This window comes from Propithecus coquereli, unplaced genomic scaffold (assembly GCF_000956105.1).
Source record: "Propithecus coquereli isolate 6110/MARCELLA unplaced genomic scaffold, Pcoq_1.0 Scaffold34, whole genome shotgun sequence".
Classification (NCBI taxonomy): Eukaryota; Metazoa; Chordata; class Mammalia; order Primates; family Indriidae; genus Propithecus; species Propithecus coquereli.
This window is the reverse complement of record NW_012149063.1, coordinates 1,597,118-1,616,617: the sequence shown is the minus strand read 5'-3', so window position 1 is coordinate 1,616,617 and position 19,500 is coordinate 1,597,118. Positions and strand designations below refer to the sequence as shown.

Below are 19,500 nucleotides of genomic sequence, written 5' to 3'. Positions count from 1 at the left end.
AAAATCTTTGGCTGGGGGGTGGCTATAAAGTGCTTTATAGTGAACCCCAATTTTTTTTTGAGTTTCAGGAACAGTTTATAATTATGTGAATGATGGTTTAATGAATTATGACAAAATTCTCATGTATGAATTATTTTTTGGCTTAAGTAAATAAGGAAAATAAATTAATGTGGCTCCCTGAGTTTTGGTATCTTGGCAACTGGTAACATTTGGTGAAACCTCCAGTAGGAACCAAGAATGCAATCAATTCTGGAAACTTAGTTTTCCATTCCAACTGTATGCCATCAGCGAGAAATACTTGGGGAGATTTTAAGTAGCTTCCCATCCTTTAACAGCTGCTAGCAGTTGTTTGAGCAACTTAAGGAGGTCTTACCAGGTGAACCCAATGGAGAATGGCTTTGCTCTGCCCCCCTGCTGGAATTTTTCCTCAGCTGTGCACATTTAGCTGCATGGCAGCAGGGCTGAGCTCAAGAAAGAGCGTCTCGGGGGCATGGGGCAGATGGGACTCAGTCTCCCTCCTTCCCTTTTTTTTTCTTCCTTTAAAGGCCTGCAATATCATTATTAAATTAAACTTCATATATTACCAACAACTACTGAGGGTAAAACAAGAGTTTTTAAACTCAACACAGGCAGTTTAACTCAGTTCTTTGTTTGATTATTTTTGCGTTTATTTTTCTGTTTCCCAGAACCTCCATGTGTTATGGACTGCTCCTTCCCTGGGGAAGAGGTGACATTAGGTGTTTGGGTTCAGTGTGTCTGAAGTGGTTAGTTGACAGCTGTTTATTGAGCATTTGCTGTGTTCCAGGCACGGTCCTTTGAGCTGACACAGTGGTAAGCAACAGAGACATCGTGTCCATTGTCATGCAGTTTAGAGTTCAGGAGAAACAGATGTTACGCAGTTAACTTTAAAAATTTAATTAAAAAATTTTTAAGTGTGGAAGGAAATGCATATACCTGGAGTATTTCAGTTAGCTATATTAGGGTTAATTTAATAGATTGTCCTGGGGATAAATCTTAAATATGTTTTATCAATAGGAATGATTTTTTGGTCAATAACATTTTTGTAAGTTACTGTGTATATCATACATTGATTATAGAGTTTTAGGAAATTTAATGTCAACCTGTATTTATATTCTATGGAACATAATGTAACACTTGATTATACAGAGTCTACTTGCGGACACAGTAGCCAAGGATTATCTCATTAACTCACTCGGTGCCCTCAGTCAAATTCTTTGCTGGCCATGGTTTGTATCACCTGTGAAATGATGTTCTTAGGCTCTCAAATTTCCTTTCAACTCCAAAAATTACCTAGCCTTGATAGAGAAGAACTCTGTGACCCCTCTGCCTCCTAACACACTGCCCTCCTCACGGTCTTCCCCGCTTCTTTAAATGGCAGGACCTTCCTTCCATTGAATAGGCGAGAAATCTTGGTTTTCCTTGGTCCTTGTCTTTCTCTCACACCCTGCACCCTGTCTAGGATGTCAGGAGATCCTATTGTAGACCACAGCTCACCAGCCCTTCACTGTCATCCTGGTCCAAGGCACCATCGCTCTTGTCTGGATTATTATGGTAGCCTCCTAAGAGGTCCTATTTTTCTGCCCTTGCCCCTCTGTGGTGTGATCTCTGCACAGCATCCGGAGGAATGCTGTTAAAAAACAAGTTGACTTGTATCATGCCTTTCCTCAGAACTTTCCAGTCTCTTCCTGTCTCAGAGCGAAAGTCCAAATCCTTAAGGTGGCTCACAAGGCCTTACAAGATCTGGCCCCTCATGATCTCATTGACCTCATCTCTTACTTCTTCCTCTCCCTTGCTCTACTCCAGTCAAACTGGCCTCCCTGCCTGGCATGCTCCTGCCTCAGGACCTTTGCATTGGCTTTCTCCCTTCCCCCATCTGGAATACTGTTTTCCTTACCTCCTTCAGATCTTGGCTCAAATGTCATATCAGTGAGCCTTTCATGGCCTCAGATTGCGACCATCTACTCCATACTTTACATTCCCCGCTCTATTTTTCTTTATTGTACACATTGGTGTACCTTACATTAGTGGCACTCAAGGTGTGCTCCTAGACCAGCAGCATCAGCATCGACTTGTTAAAAATGCAAATTCTTGTGCTTTCTCACGCCAGACATGCTGAATCAGAAACTGGAGATAGGGCCCAGCAATCTGTGTTTTAAGAAGCCCTCTAGTGATTCTCATGCATGCTAATGTCTGAGAACTGCTGCTATATATTATATTTTGAAATTTTGCTTATTATCTGTTTTTACCTCTTCTTCTGACCCCGGCACCATCTTAAAATCCAGCTCCTCAAGGGAAGGGGTTTCTGTTATGTAGTCCCAGGGCTTAGAGTTGGAAATGGGACTTAATAAGATCTTGGTAAATAGTTGTTGGAGTAAATTAACAAATATCTGACTACATGGTGAATTTAGCTTAAAAAAATACTGACCAGCGGAGTTTAACATATGATTCTCATAGTTTAGTGATTCTTCAATGTTAAGAGTTTAAACATGAGGTCTTCTTTATTACAGATTTTAAAATCTGTAGATTCTTTGAAGATTTGACTAATCCTTCTCAAAACTTTGTGGAAACGATGTGAATTGTTTCTTTAAATACGTGTAGCAACTGGTGTTGTTATTTTAATCATATTCCATACGGATCATCTCTTCAAAGTGTACAGATGGGCTGTTATGGTTTAATGGATGCTTCTGATAGTAGAGCTAGTTGAATGGAGATTTGTATGAAGATCACCTGCAGGTATATGAATATTGCATTGGAAATTTAAACTTATTAATATTTGATCTAAGTTGCTTGTGCCTGTCTCTGTGGATATGGCCAACCAGGAGCCCTCATTGACTTCAGAGCATGCCTTTGGCCAGGGAAACGATAATACCCGTGTGATATACTTACCTGGGGCTCTCCTTACAATGGCTCTGTCAATTCAGCACAGTAGGTCTTTCACATGAAGGGTCTGAGGACTGCTGAGCAATTGTGCACTTGTTTAAGGTCATTCTGAAGGTCATAAAAGCACATCCCTCTCAGATCTCCCCAGACTTCACTTTCAGTCCTTGCCATTGGGCTCCCCCTGCAACCCCCAATATGCATCTTAAATCTATGCCTTTTGACAGTTTAGCCACCTCTGGGCTCAGTTCCTTCAGTTGTAAAAGAAGGAAAATTGACAAGATGTTTTCCAAGGACCTATCTTGCATCAGAATGTTTCAATGGCCCTCATTAACTGCAGTCACTGAAGACGCCCTCAGGCCTGTTTTAGAGGATGATCTTGAGCTTGGAGGGGAGAATAAGCCAAGTATCTGCCCTGTGGCTGCTTTTATCGGAGCATCCTTAAAAATAACCCTCCCACCCCAACCTTGAGGAGCCAGGCAACAATGGATTTGTGACTTGGGAGGTCTCTGTGGTTTTCCTTGGTTCATGTGATTATCATATTTAGTAGAAAGTTGACCATGGGTGAGCTCTCGGTCATGTGCATGGCTGGCCCTGAGAAAGCTGGCTGTTGCCCGGAACCTGCAGCACAGCTGGCCAGGGACTCCTGCTCTAGCCTTCCCAGCACCCCTTCCTTCTACTGCTGCTCCTCCAGGCGCGACCTCTGGCACGACTCCTGAGCCTAAATTCGCCTGCTTTGGGGCAGGGTTCTGTGGCCGTGACAGAGACGGGCAGACTGTCTGCAGCTCCCTATTATCTTAAACTGCTGTTCTCCGTCACTGCTGTGGCTGATTGACTGTGTCAGTCACCTTAGCTGTGAGCCAGATGTGAATGGATGTTGATCACCACTTATTCTTTTTGTCCCTTTTAAGCCTGTGTTGTCTTGATTGTGAGAATGGCTGAGGAATCAGGGAGGGGATGGCAGCTTGTGTGGCCTTTGTATTTTTACCAGGAATCCGCCTGTTGAATTTTTCTTACCATTTGTGTCATTGTGAAATGATTTGATTCCTTGCATAAAGTGCAAACAAGTGCTGAGAACTTCTCCCTTGCAAGTAAAAATCTAACACATAGGAAGCAAACTTGTTGATGGCGGCAGTGTCCAGAGTCTGCCCATACAAGACCCGAATCATGGGAAGGCTTGCCTCTTTGTGTTTCTTTTATTTTTACAGGTGAAACTCTACCTTTAGCGACTTAAAAGATGTCTTCTCATTTCTTTTCTTTTGCTGCTGTCAGAGAAGGCTGCGAAATTGTCATTCTCTGATATTTCAAAGAAGATCAGGACCGCCTTTCCCTGCTTAATAGATGGGGAACATGGATTTGTTCAGAGCAGCTGATAAATGACTCTCCAACGCCAAGACTTGGGACATACTGCAGGATCGTGTTTTCTGACCATGACTGCTCTGAACACAGTGCTGTAGATGGGTACCACAGCCTGTAGAGCCAAACTGGGCCATCGAACGCCAAATGCTTGTAAGAAGGAGTTAGTAGAAATGAAAACCAGGAGGCTGATTGGCAGAAAGGAGATTAGGGGAGGAGTATGGGTGTCAGAGGACTCTCTGGTTCTATCTGGTTCCCCTTGGGGTACTAGGCTCTATCTTGAGCAAAGGAGGTGGTGTGTCCCAATCTGTAGTGGTGTGTGAATAATTGATTACTAATAGTAAATAAGGTGCCAACATATTTATTGACTTGCTTAAAAGATGAGCAGATTCAAGGTTATTGCTCCAATAATGTGATGAAATCACCCTTACGCAATTCATCAGAGGTTTTCGTGAGTGGGAGAGAAAGGAGTAGTGCTATAAAAATCTGTGCTGGGAATGATGTTTACCCATGGCCTCCCTCCCTGTACCATGGCATCTCCAGTGAGCAGCTGTTACTGATAAATTGTTAATAAGTATTGTGATTATAAATTATTTTCATGTATTTAAAAACATATTTTGTAAAAACCCGAGTATTCCCATAGAAGTGTGCCATGTGTATGAATTCGTTTTTCTTGCTAGACACATTAGACACAGTTGAGAATCACTGGATTAGACAGTTCTGTGTGCATGTGATTTACCTTTCTGGTATTGCCCTTGGACTTAGTGTGTCAGAAAATACATGAATGTGCACACGTAAATATTTTTTTCCTGCTACTCTTTCTCCATTGCTATGGTTCTCCTCGTCTAAGAGGTGAGAGAGGGAAGCTGTGGAGTTGGCTGTGCATCGAGGTCTTCCAGTCCTACTGCATCATGCCATAGCACCTGCTAGGACAACTTCAGTGGGCATCGAATCAGCTGAGGATCTTGCTACAGTGCAGATTCTGATTCAGGTCTGGAGATTCTACAGTTAGATGCTCTCGGGATGCTGATGATTCCGGTTTGTGGACCTCGCATTGAGTAGCAAGGGACTAGACTAAAATGTTGAAGTTGCTTCATTTTCCTAGAAGTATGTTGTTCTGTTTGTTGGAGGTTTATGTAAGTATAGCCCCAAATAGACACTATTGGAAAAAAGTGAAATTAGATTCTCCTTGCAGTTTGTTGTTTTTTTTTCCCCTCCTGAGATGCCTGTGCATTTGTTTTGATTTGTGCCCCTAGCTTTAAAAGCCATGCTTAATACTGGAGCTGTTTTAAAATCCAAAATTGCACTGTGTGCTAAACTGTTTTCTTGCTGCTTTTTTCAAGTCCTTTTGGGGATTGCAATGACTTTGGCCTCTGATGCAATGGTTAACCCTTAGCAGTCAAGAAGTGTGAATAAACGTGGCTGGGCTGGGGGTAAGACAGGAGATTGTAAGAGTTAAGAAGCCTTTGGGTACAAATAACAGAGTACTTGTCCGACAGGAGATTAAGCAACAGAGACATTTAATTATCTCACATAACAGGAGGTCTGGGGCTTTTGGTTTCAGGGTTGGTGCAGAGGCCCAGGGGTATCACAGGGATCGCGGACCCTTTCCTACTTTCCTTTCTGCACCCTCAGTATGCCAGGCAGTGCCTGTCCTCATGGGCTGTCTTCCCTCCCAGCACCATATCTTCACACGGCTGTTCCCAAGCAGGAAGGGGAGTGGGAAGCAGAGGAGCCTTGTAGGGTGGGTCTTTTATTCAGGAGGAAAACTTCCCCACAAGAGCCTGCACTGTATTCCCCTTGCATCTCCTAGGCAGACCCTCAGACCACTCCCTAGTGAAAAGGAGCCATGCGCCATGATGGGCTTAGATCAGGAAGATTACTCCCCCAAGGCCTGGCAAACACAATCAAGATTCTGGTAGAGAAGAACAGGGTATGGATGTCGTGTGGTCAGCCAATAGTGTGTCCTACAAGGACTGATATTATTGAGAACTTCCTATATTCTAAGCTCCCCATTTTAAAGTTTGGGAAGCTGTTGCTCAAAGAAGTTAAGTAAATGAACAGGTAGTATCACTGGGACTTAAGATTCAGGCCTGTTCCATTTTAAAGCTCCCCTTGGAGTGGAAGTGTGGCTCCTTTGTATGCACTGTGGCCGCCCTTGCTGTCTGTCCTCTCCCTGTTAGTTTTAGGGATCATTGGTGGCAGACTCACTAGAAATAGTCAGGACCCACAATATGCCTCTGGACGGGGCCCACATATACCACACCACACGTTTGGCCTCTGGATGGGTTCACATTTGTGGGTGCACTGGAATACCACTGCAGTATAGAAAACTACCACTGTGTGCAAAGTGGCATTATTTCAAGAAGGAAGCTAGCCCAGTGCGTGTTGGTGGCTACTGTGCCAGGTCTTGCCACATCCTGACGTGGCCTGCTGGGTTCTATGCTCTGCTTCTTGCCCTGGGTGTGCTGCGTTGTGCTGAGCACAGTGCAGGTACCCAGAGGTGCGACATCCACCTGGGGGGACTTGAGGCATCCCTTCTGCCTCCTCCAAGTCCGTGCAGCACCAGGCTCTCTCCTGCATCGGGCTGCAGGGGTTCCCAGCAGGGCGGGGTCCCTCCCCGTTTGCTCTTAGACTTGGCGGTCAGTGCCTGGAGGTCTGATGACATTTTGACAATGGGCAAGGCTCCAGGAAAGTGAGAAGTTGCCCCTGTTTGATTTAAAAACAAAAATAAACAGAAGCACTGGTAGGCAAAGGCTGGATTTAGTTATACATTTAAAAAAATAACACTGAGAAATGGGGATTTGGCCAATTGAAGAAGCTAAAAGCACTTTGCTGAGGTATGTGATAATTATATAAGCATTGCAGTCAGAAGAAACCGTTCTGGAAGCCTGTTGCCTTCCACACACATGTCAGTCATGGCCTGGGATGGACTTCCTTGTTACTCTCACACGCCCTGGAGGGAGAAAGAGTTTGACCAGAGAGTGCTGTGATCAGAACCGCACTTCAGGAAGATTCATCTGGGTGGAGTAAGTAGGCTGGTGCACAGTTGGAAGAGGCAATGCCTCTGATTCGGTAGCTGCTAAAGCCAAGATTTTCCCTGGTTGGTGTTTTCCTTCTCCATGACCAAGAAAATTGGGGGAAAGGGCATCTGGGAATTACCAGCAAAAGATGGCACCTTTAGTTCTGAGTATAGTATATTGGGCACATTGGCATGTTTCTTCTGTTCATGTTGTTCAGGCCATGTGATATTCGTTCTCTTTAAATTAATACATTTTCCCAATTGTGTCTAAATCAAAACTCCATAAGCCCGTGGTGTCTAAACCCACATCCTGCACACTATTGTGCACACCCTGTGTATACTGCACGTTAGCGGGTGCTGCACCCCTGACACACATCCTAGTACAAAAATAATATGAAAAGAATGAAATACATTGTTAAACTTTCTATAGTCTGTTTCTAAGAGAATTAAGAAAATATTTGCTTCTGTTTTGTACTCATTATTATACAGCTTGCATAATTTAAGTCACAATGTACTTCTTTATTCATCCAACGTTGGTGGTATCACATTTTAAGGAAACCTGTGGGACTGAGGAAGGACGGCTGCTGGCAGCCCTAAAAATGTTCCTGGGTGTTTAGAAGCATTTAATACGTTTCAGTTTTACCAGTCAAGTCTTGAGAGTCTCTCCTAGGGGGTGGGGGGGAACAACCACTGGGAATCAAACCAAATTATAAAGGGATTGTTTTTGATGATATGACTATGACATTTAGGATTAACCAGAGAACCTCAAACCAGTTTTTCCGTGTTGGGTAATCATAACTTGATCTTTACTCAGGGAAGAGCTTAGGAGTTGTGGAATATTAACCCCATTATTCCATTTTGCATTTCCTTTTCAATAAAGAAAAACACGCTGAACTTTCCAGAAAAGGAGATGAGGGCTGAGTGGCTAACTCCTTAATGAAGACTGTGGATTTTATTCAGACCCTCAATAACTGGCTGTGTGTTCCTTGGCAAGTCATTTAATCTTATGTGTTCCTTCCTGTTTTTTAATTCCAATATCCACAAAATCATCATATTTTCTTAAGAATTTGTCTAATCCTCTCTGTTTCCAGAGTTTCTATTCATGTACAGGCTCTATTGATTTTACTCCTGGGCTATAGCTGTGGATTTCCTTGCTTCTAGTCCTCCTCCTTTCCTGGACAGCCCTGCATGGTTCTTTTTTTTTTTTTTTTTTTGAGACAGAGTCTCACTCCTTTGCCCGGGCTAGAGTGCCCTGGCGTCATCCTAGCTCACAGCAACCTCCAACTCCTGGGCTCAAGCGATCCTTCTGCCTCAGCCTCCCGAGTAGCTGGGACTACAGGCATGCGCCACCATGCCCGGCTAATTTTTTCTCTCTCTATATATTTTTAGTTTTCAAGATCATTTCTTTTTTTTTTTTAGTAGAGATGGGGTCTCGCTCTTGCTGAGGCTGGTCTCGAACTCCTGAGCTCAAACAATCTGCCCGCCTCGGCCTCCCAGAGTGCTAGGATTACAGGCGTGAGCCACCGCGCCCGGCCTTGCATGGTTCTTTTTACAAATTTTCTTCTTTAGAGAGAGAGCAACAGTTGTTAATTGGATCAAGTACAAGTTCCCTTACTTGATGCTCAGACTCTGTGGTTGGGCCCCTTGACAGTCTCATCCAGTGCTACCTCCACTTTTTATTACTAAAATCATGGTCTCTGGGGAAAGAAGGCTGCTGTAGCAAGGAACTCTCAGGGCCCCCAAAGCTATGGGGGCTCCGCTGCCTTGGACCCCCAGCAGCCACTTAGGGACCAGTAGATCTTTTAAACCATTATAAGGACATTTTATGAAGTGCTGAGCTCTCAAACATCGATTCCATTACTCTCTAATCAGAGGTCGAATTGACCTGAGCCAATTTTGTCGTGCACAACTCGGGTTCCTTTTCAAAGATGATAGTAGCTGCTGTGGAGGTTCGAGGTAGGAGAAGATTGGCTTCTGGCCCACGGCCTCCCTCTGAGGTTTTAAGAAGTCAAGCTTCAGACCAAATTCTGCCATTCATTAGCAAGCCCCTAAACAGTTCTCACAGTTTGTTCTATAAGCTCAAGGAAATCCCTGCTGTCTTTCCTTCCAGGTGAGTGAAAAATTCATTAGAGTCAGACATGCCAAGACTCTACATGCAGTTTTCTTTTACCATTATGCTTGCTATTAGGAATCCGATCAGACATAGAACTGGTTAGGGACGCAGGCTGCAGCTGGGCCTGACCAGATTCTTTTATTCTATTCATGCAAACGTGGGGAGTATACCTAAAATATCTTAGCCTCTCTCTGTGTGCTAAAAACCTTTATTTTCACCAGTGAAAGCCCATTTCTAACATGCATCATGCCCCTCAACAGGTCACTGTTTTCCCTAATAATAACCCATTTTGGACATTCACATTGGTTATACTTATCCGTGGTTAGGTACGGATAATAAAAATGCTTCAAGCAGATGCCTCCAGCACGCTGAATCCAGTGCTGTCAGAACCCCCTGGCTCGGGCCATTCCTGCGTAGAAGGCCAGCTGATCACCCGGGTCCTGCTATAACAGACATAATATCACGTGGCGTATGTTGAAATATTTTAGGTAAATTTTAGACGACATAACCACGCAATCGGCAGACTAGTTTTGCAGATTAAATTAGGAGGAATTGCTTTTCCATTTTTTTTAAATGAATTTGTTGCCAACAACAATAAGAAAGGGAGCTTTCGCATAAAGATCTTGATGTTTGGCTTCTCTGGGAACACTGGGAGATCGAGCAACTCCAGGTCCACGTTCCTCTATGGCAACTGCCTCCTCTCGCTGAGCAGCAGAAGCCTGCTTTCGACCTTGGAGGGAGGGTGCTGAGAATATGCTCCAGGCTCCGCACAGCCCTGCACTCCCTGAGGCCTCCCGAAACGGAGACTAAGAGTCGAGTGTCCTTGTCACTGAGATGGCGTGGCTGGGCTGGCTTTCAGGACCCTCCTCCCCTCTGTAGATTCCTGCCTGGCCCCTGTAGCTGTGCGGGTCTTTGACCTTCACAGCTATCAGTTTTCCTCCTTGGCTCAGTGCTTGTGCTTTGCTTAGGCTGATTGTTGGTCTGGAATTCATTTCCTGTGAGGCTTGCTGTCCACCTCTTCACCTCATCTTCAAGGCTGGGTCCCAGGCCCACTTTGGATATAGCCTTTCAGGACCGCTACGGCCATAGCTCCACTGCTTCCACACAGACGACATAGCGTTTGGTTTTGCATGTTCTGTTGTCCGTTGTTTCATGTCTTATCCTACCTAGATGGAAATATTCTGAAGGTTGAGAAACACAACTTTCTCATATTTTATATCTTCCGCTGTAAAATGTTAATGCTTATCCCCTCAGTCCACTTGCTTCATTTCTTAAATGGCAGAATACAGTAGCTTATTGATCTACCTAACAGTTGTTGTAAGGAATATTTATACATGTTAAAAATAAATAGGAGAGTCTTATAAATATGAAAGTAATAGAGGAATAGGCTTACATAAGAAGCCTGCTAAGGAAACAGAGGCCCAGAAAGTATAAGTCCCTTGCTGGAGTCATACGTTTGGGGAGTCGTCTAGTCTTAGGCCTACCCCATGTAATACTCAGCTCTTGCCTGTTAGTATTGTGATGTTTCCGGTAGACCTACCACTCTCCAAATCAGATAACCATACCTCAAAGTTCTGCAGATCCTCCACAAGGCTTAGTAGCACTCACATGTCAAAATAAGACAATGACCATATTGACTTAAATCGTACATGACAAATGAGGTGAAGGTGATGCATGCACATAAGACACTCACCAAGAGCCAGGACAACCGAGATGCTTCTGTCGTTGATAAGGACACTCAGAATGCCCTCTGCTGATGGTCCTGTTCGTACAGGAGGAGCAACTTACCCGGACAACAAAGCATCATGTGCAAAGGCAACAATGGCAAGGCTAAGGAGGTGATGGAATCAGGGAATGAAAAGCGAGTAGTTTAGCGGGGCTGGAGCTCCCCTCCTGAATCTGGGAGTAGTGAGAGATGGGACGGGAGAGGAAAAGGGACAGAGTTCTCAAGTTACGCTGATTTGGACTTTATCCTGAGGGGACAGGGAGCTTGAAAGACTTTCAAGGAGGGCCCAGGTCTGTGGCATAGAAAGGCCTGGATGCTGGAGCCTGGATCTGGGGAAAGAAGGGTGGAGGGGACTTTGGAGGCTGCTGCAGGAATCTTGGCAAGACATACTGGTGGCCCCCACCAAGGCAGTAGCTGTGGGGAAGGAAAGAGGCAGGTGGATTCAAAAGATGTTAGAGCCTAGTTACTAGGATGGCAGCGTTCTTTCTGGTTGTTTTCCTTAAAGCATCTTTTACCCATATCCCCCAGTTATTCCCAGAGGTAGGAAGATGGACTGGCTACTTATGTGTGGCCTTTGATTCCATGTTGCCAGAGAAATGTTCATGGTTTCAGCCCAAGTGTGTCTGGCTCCATTCCCTTTGGCTGTATAGATGAACCCCTTAGGAAACAGGGACAGCTTTTCAGGGTTCTGTTCTGCCACCTTTCTCTCACTGTCATATGTAAGCTGTTTCAACAGACTATACCAATTTTCCTGGTTGTATAAGCACACTATGTACTTCGGGCAAAATGTTCTGTTTCTCAGTACACGTAAATCTGTCTGCATACGCATTAGCCATACATAGGAGCAAACTGTGTATTCATTCTATAGTCATAAGAGTGAGTAGATGTTAGAATTTGTGTTTTCTGCTCCTGAAATTTTTGTTCTGAGATTTAAAGACATTTAACCATCTGGTTATGACTTTAAAGTGAGTGTTCAAAGTGGAGGCTATGAATAAATATGTGAATCATGAAAGATATATTGAAGGAGTATTGTCAATAATGTGTTGCTACCATACATCTTTCTAAGCTGTTTTTCTAGCTTTTTAGAATGTCTAATGTAAGCAGGTAGTATTTTTAAGGAATTGGAAAAATATTCAATGTTAACTATGGATTTTCATCTGGATTATGTCTTTTAGGGAGACTGTAGGGTGCAGGTTGCTTCAGCTGCCTGTAAAACCATGTATTTTTCCTTAAAGCAGCTTTTACCCATATCTTTAATTATTTACAGATGATATATATTTATTTAATATTATCCTGTTATAAAGTCATTTTAATAAAAAAGAATATTGTATTCATTGTTGAACTTCTTTTCAGAAATGTAAATTAGGTTAAAATTAATAATTTTGAAAGACTTATCATATTCTTTTCCTCTAGCCAGCTACAGTAGATGCTTACAAATGATTCAGTTCACCTAAGTCTTTTGTAAGAGAATGAACTGCATCTTCTCCCACTCACAGGAAACTGATTGACTGCTTCCAGAGGTTTCTTTTCACAAGACTTCAGTTTTCTGACCACGGTTTATGAATTCAAAGAGTTTTAGAGTTTGACACATGTATGCAAATTAAATTAAATAGCAATTTTTCAAAATGCGCATTTGTTCAATATAAACATGAGAGTAGCCCTTAGAACAAAGACTCCATTTATCAATTTTCATTCCTTTTACTTGCAGTTGAAATCCCGTTAGGAGTGTGAATAAATTTAAATTGTAAATAAAGTGAAAGAGCCACTGTATTTCTACTCAGGGAACCAGTTACAATGTTGTTAAGTCTCGCAATTCTATAACTTAATGTTATAGGCCTAAAGCAAATACTAATACATTTTGACCTTGGTTTGAACTTGAGGTTGTTCTTTGGTAATTGCTGTCATTCAACCTTATCTGAAATGCCTAATTAATTCATCTCACAAAAAGAACTTACAGTATATAATGGGTGTTAAGAAAAATATTACTTAATTCTATAAACCATTCCATCTGTATTTATGAAAATTATCCAGAAAGCAAACATTGAAAAAAAAAAAATCTTTGCTGACTACGCTTTTCCTTTGTGTTGATTACTGTACATGATGAATCTAGGCATTTTGGCTTTATGTACCTGCGTTTATGGATTTACCATGATGATTTTGGCTAAGGTGCTAGCACTGTGTATGCAAGGACATGGGAATGTGGAAGATAGATGTTATTCATCCTTTATTAAAAAAAAATTAACTTCCCAAACATTGATGACTTGGAATAAAAGAAGCTAGAAAATAGTCATAAAAGAAAAACATAAAAAGGAACCATACCACATAGAGTTTTACTGCCTCCAGTGGTATTCTTATAAATGACTTTGCAAAACGAATCTTAGCTAAAAGCCCAGACCTTTTATATTTAGGGCTTTGGAAATGTGTTTATATTTTGATTGATCGTATAATTCTTTATGATTAGTTATGACTTTTGATACCTTTTTAGTAGAAAACGTAATTTGGTATGGTGAGCTTTTGGGCTGGCAGGCTTACTGGCCCATTACTCAGAACCTTAGACCGTGCTCTAAGGCAACGGTCCCCAACCTTTTTGGCACCAAGGATTGGTTTCATGGAAGACAATTTTTCCATGGACCAGGACAGGGGCCGAATGGTTTCAGGATGATTCAAGCACATTACATTTATTGTGCAGTCAAATCTCTCTTCTAATGATAATCTGCCTTCGCAGCTGCTCCCCAGCACTAGCGTCACTGCCCAGTTCCACCTCAGATCATCAGGCACTAGATTCTCATAAGGAATTCGCACAACCTAGATCCTTCACGTGCACAGTTTACAGTAGGGTTTGTGCTCCTATGAGAGTCTAATGCAGCGGCTGATCTGACAGAAGGTGGAGCTTTTGCGGTGATGCCAGTGGTGGGGAGCAGCTGTAAATACAGATGAAGCTTCGCTGGCTAGCCCGCTGCTCACCTCCTCCTGTGCAGCTTGGTTCCTAGCAGGCCACAGACTGGTACTGATCTGTGGCCTGGGGCTTGGGGACCAAAGCTGTAAGGTGTAGGGGATGGCAGCTGGCAGGTCTGCCCTGGTGTATACGCGAGAGAGCACCAGGAACATGTTTGGAGCAATTCATCACCCTGCAAATCTCACCGGGAAGAAATACATTCAAAAAGTTGGAATTGATAAGCAATAATGTCTTACATAAAATAAGGGTGACTTTTTTTCCCTTTCAGATTTTGGGGTAAGTGCATTCTTAGCAACAGGGGGTGATGTTACCCGAAATAAAGTGAGAAAAACATTCGTTGGCACCCCATGTTGGATGGCCCCTGAAGTCATGGAACAGGTAAAAAAAAAAAAAAATGATATTTTGATGGACACAGTACAGTAGTACATATCGTTTATGTGCTAACATTTCATTCAAATCATTTTAGTAGAATGCATCACATCACTAAGATTTAACACCTCATTGCTAGTTCTTCGCAAACTAATGTGAAAGTTGTGCATGAAAAGCTGTGGATTTCTGACATAATATGGACTTTGTGATGTGTAACATGCCTGCTGTATAATTGTGTTTTTTTCTGGTTTCTTTCTTAGGTGAGAGGCTATGACTTCAAGGCTGACATGTGGAGTTTTGGAATAACTGCTATTGAATTAGCAACAGGAGCAGCGCCTTATCACAAATATCCTCCTATGAAAGTAATTATAATTGGAAATAATATATCGGGTTTGAAATGCAGTTGGATGGAATCTGTTCTCTCATTCTCTTGAACGTCATCATTTTTCTTTTAGACCTGAGGAGAATTAATGGAAGGATGCAGCCAAGTTGAATGCTGTGTGATCTTCTTAGTGGGCAGAATAGGACACCTGTAGTACAGATCCCAGCTTTGAAGCTTGCTTTACATTCTTAGTACAGAGTTGAGGAAAGAAGGTGATCAGATGGGTTGATGGAGGTTGGTCACCATGGCAAATGCTATTCATTATTCTTTTGATAGCAGAACAACCCCAGGTTCCCAAAGAAAATCTGAAAAAAATAGAGCCTACTGATGTCAACTTTGCAAATGGATTTCCCAGATTTTCAGGCTGTTAAAAAAAATTGTCTACATTTTCACCCCTGCTCTCATAGTGTAGTGAGCCACAGTGTTTTTTAGGAAGTAACACGTGCTTTGGGTGCTATTTTCAAGTTCTTGTTAATTTTTTAACTGGCTTACCTCATTTCTCTTAGTTCTGAGATAGTGGTATCAGGGCTGATTTACCCAACTGGATTTTGTTTTGAGGCTGAAATAGTTCAGTGGAAATTATAAAGCTATTTTACAGAGAATGTGGCCTCTGGTCGTCTCATGGTTATTTATGGCAATTAGAAAAATTTCGGAGGATTAAAAAAAACTTGAGGATAAAAATGTTAGTTTTACTTACTAAAAAAAGTAATACATTCTTATTGTACAAAATTTGGAAGTACAAGTAGGACTAAAGAAGAAAGATAACCGTCCATAATCGCACCAACCACAGGCGATCTCTATTAAGGTTTTAGTGTGGTTTATTCCAATGTTCTTCTCTATATATTTATATAATATTTTTAAGAGTTAAGATTTTATATATATGTGTGCATATGCCATGCACGTACGTGTGTGTGTGTGTGCGTGTGTGTGTGTACATACCTAATTTTGCTAGCAGAAAATTTAAAGTTGAAGTGTAAACAATTGAAATGACCTTTTGGAGAAAAAGCACAGCAGTAACTCTGAGAACTTTTCCTTCCATGCAGTTTTTCTTATTTCTTGTTTTCTTTCTTTCCCCACTTCTTAGTGTTTCCCACTTGAATCCAAAGTCGCCTTGCTAGCCTGAGCCTCACATCCTCTAGGACTTTTCTTTGGAGTTCACGGTCCCCCCCATTCTCCTGCAGCTATTATCCTCCACAAACAATAAACTGTCACTTTCATCCTTTATCTATTCACACTTGTGAAAGTGTTTGAAAAGAATCTTGACATGTATATCATTTGCATAAATTAAGGCTGATTAATACATTAATGAAGTTTGTTCATTTTATAGGTCAGTGGTTTCCTGCACATTCTCCTTTTTTTTCAAAGCAAATAATTTTGATGTGTGAAAGACTGGAATTTTTACCTTTTTGATTTAAAGTTGTATTTTATTTTGTCCCCCTCTAAAAGCAGCATGGCCTTGTGATCTGATTATGGTTTTTAGCAACTCAGTTATATCCTGGCCGTCTTTCAGTGTCTTGCTGTCTCAATTTTGCCAAGCCTTTTAACAATTTTCTCTATGTTTTCTCATTTTTTCTTTTTTTTTTTTTTAAAGGAAATCATGTTACCTCCTGGGATGTTGTGGTTTTATTTTTAGGGCTGGTAATGTGTTACAGAAGCCTTGAGTACAGGCAGTTCCTTACCCATGAATGATGTGTACACATGAACATTCATACTTTACTGGCCCTCTCTTTCTCTCCCTTCTACACCCGGTTTCCCAACCAGCCAGTGCCGGAGCTACGTGCTCCTCGAGGCGGTCTGAGAAGCAGTTCCCAGAAAGCTCTGTCTGGGTCACTTTAGGAGATCATTCTTAACACATAGAGCAAATTTTTAAGTTCTTTCAGTAGAATAAAAAAAGGCGAAAGAGTACACAAACAGATTTGCAAAGGGAAATGAATACTTTCAATACACAGTTTCTGGAAAGTTAAAATCATGGGAAAGCATGTTGATGCTTTTCTGAAAAATTAAAAACTTCATTGTAGTAATTGCTGTGCTGAGCTTCTGTCTTCATGTTTGTTTCTGCTGCAGGTGTTAATGTTAACTTTGCAAAACGATCCACCCACTTTAGAAACAGGAGTAGAGGATAAAGAAATGATGAAAAAGTACGGCAAGTCCTTTAGAAAATTACTTTCACTGTGTCTTCAGAAAGATCCTTCCAAAAGGTATGTCAAACCTAGTGGGTGAGTTAATGCCCTGGTTTGAGCCGTGACAAAGCTCTGTTTGTGGATGGGGAAAGGCTGTGTGAGGACACCGGAAAGGTACTTCTAGTCTCAAGGGAAACCCTGCTCTGGCCCCCAGGTTTCCAACCCGTTAGTGGGAGACAGCGTGGGTCCGAGAGGGAGAGAAGAGAGTGCAGGATGAGGGAGGCAGAGGAAAATTTTCGGTGTTAATAAGATGCACTGTGCTTGTTAGGTGTGGGCTCTGTCATCAAAGGAAAGGAAGTAAAGCAGAAATCAAGAGGAATTGGCAGTGCTGCCTTCAGAAGCTGAGCTAATACTGTGCACTGTGTAGGTTGAGCTGACCTCTCAGGATTTGAATATCCTGCTAGCACCAGTCTAAACCAGGCAGAGCTATTGAATTTTGCATGAGCTTCCTTTTAGTTGCAGAACAAGTTGTTTGTGCTGTTTAAAAGATTATCAGTAAAGAAGATGAAGGAGATTTTTACCTTAGAAAGATTAATCATGTAAACACAAGGAAATGGCTTGAAGTTAACGTTAGTATTTCCTATTTATTGTTGAGTTATTGCCCTGCACTGTAGTGTGTCTGTTTTCTGAGTTCCTTTCTTCCTTCTTAATTTCTGTGACGTTGAAATACCCTGGGTAGTGATAATGGAGCCCACTGTTCTTTATCCCTTAAAGGAGAGTGTTGATGATGCGACCCCCGCACAGACCTTGCCTGGGTAAGGTCCCCTGTTAGGGACTGGGCTGTGTGTGGCATTATCCTAACTGAGACCTGGAGAGGCCTCTGAGAAGTTACTATCTACCCTAATCCACCGAAGGGTCCAATTTGATACTTAGGTTTTAAAATGTCATAATTGACTTCTCTGAAACTTTCTTTTTCAGGGAAGGACTTTGCTGTTACAAGTGATTGCTTTATTTTTCTCTTACATTCTTTATGAAACTTGCTAAGCCTTTTACCTTTACACAGTAATTTACTGTTTGAGTAGTCTACCCTTTTCTAGATTGAACACAGTTTCCATAATTTTACCCATTCTTTGTATTCATAGCTACTCTCTTCATTCCTTTACATTTACTGAATTTACCTTGAATCCTTTCCTCATCTGTCACCTTTCTCCTGGAGCCAGGGCTAAAGACTGCTTGCTGTTAAGCATCGTGAATTATTTATTGTAAAAGGCATGATTATTTCGTTATACCTATAGATTATTTCTGCTTGAACATCTCAGTTGGCCTTTACGTTTGATACGTAGAGCTTGTTTTCCCTCCAAAGTTTGATCTTCTATTGAGATTATTTCTTCACTATCCTTTTGGTTGAAAATGCTCTTAGATTCTAATTTTGTTCTTCGGTATTTGCTTGTCTTCCCCTTGTGTTTGGTGTCATCTCCAAAAGTAAATTTTTGACATCGCCAAGAGAACAGAATTTGATCCTCCATAGCTCAGTGAGAGAAGTACTTGTCTTTCCGATTAGTGCTGGGTTATTACTGATGGTCTCTGTGATCCTTCAACTATACTAGTTTAGATTCCACCTAGTGGTTGTGATGTGCAATGTCACAAAATTTTAGATTTTAAAGAAAACTTTAATAGTTCTGGAGGGTAGAATTGTTGGTGTACTTAATGATCTAACAATATATTTCTATAAGAGATTTGTAATTTGGTCAAAATAAATTAGATTGGCATACATTATACTTAGCAAACCATTTTTACTTCTTAATAATCTTGAAAGTCTTTCCAAGTTTTATTTATTATTCAGGTGCAAATGTCAGGTTCCCTCTACCAAAAAAAAAAAAAATCCTTTAGGAAAGAGCCATATGCCATATATTCAGATTCTTACAAAGTTTTTCCCCCAGAGTACTCTCTTAATGACATTATTGATATACAAAGTATTAATAGTGTAAGGACCCTTTTTAGGTATGTTCTCTATAACCTAATAGTTCTCATTATTATGCAGTTGTTCTTTATGACAGACTGTTAGTGGTGCACCAACTTCCCAGGTGGTTCTTTCTTTTAATGAAAAGACACGAATGTTGAGGATGTTTCCAAGGGGTTTAGGGGGAATAAATGATTCATGAAATGTTAGAATGGAGAAAAGCAATATTGTTGAATTTTTTAATATAGGATGCAATTTTAAGATATATATTCATTACTAAATTGATAAGTACACATTTAATTGCTGCACAATTCTGAAAGAAACTGTATTTTCAATACGTTCTGTCTTTGCTTATGCTGTTCAGAAGTTCCTGCTCTTCCTCTGTCCTCTTTCCACCCGTCTTTCCATTCTTAGTTCAGATGCCACATCTTCTTAGGGTTGGGTACGTCTGGTCGCGATTCCTAGCTCTGTCTTATCACCATATGCATGGCTTAGTTTCCTTGTCTGTACATTGGGCCAAATGATACCTGCTTGATAGGATCACTGTGAGGATGGGAGGAGACAGTGCACGACAACGTCGTGCCTGGAAAGTCCCTAA

General features: G+C 41.7%; 1 protein-coding gene across 1 annotated transcript in view; it reads left to right on the top strand.

Moving 5' to 3' along the window:
* STK39 (serine threonine kinase 39) overlaps positions 1-19,500 on the top strand; it is a 267,743-nt gene that overhangs the window by 85,025 nt on the left and 163,218 nt on the right. The window contains exons 6-8 of the mRNA XM_012650804.1: positions 14,340-14,449; positions 14,701-14,802; positions 16,887-17,020. Coding sequence (XP_012506258.1) covers positions 14,340-14,449; positions 14,701-14,802; positions 16,887-17,020 — 346 coding nt within the window. The remainder of the gene's footprint in view (positions 1-14,339; positions 14,450-14,700; positions 14,803-16,886; positions 17,021-19,500) is intronic.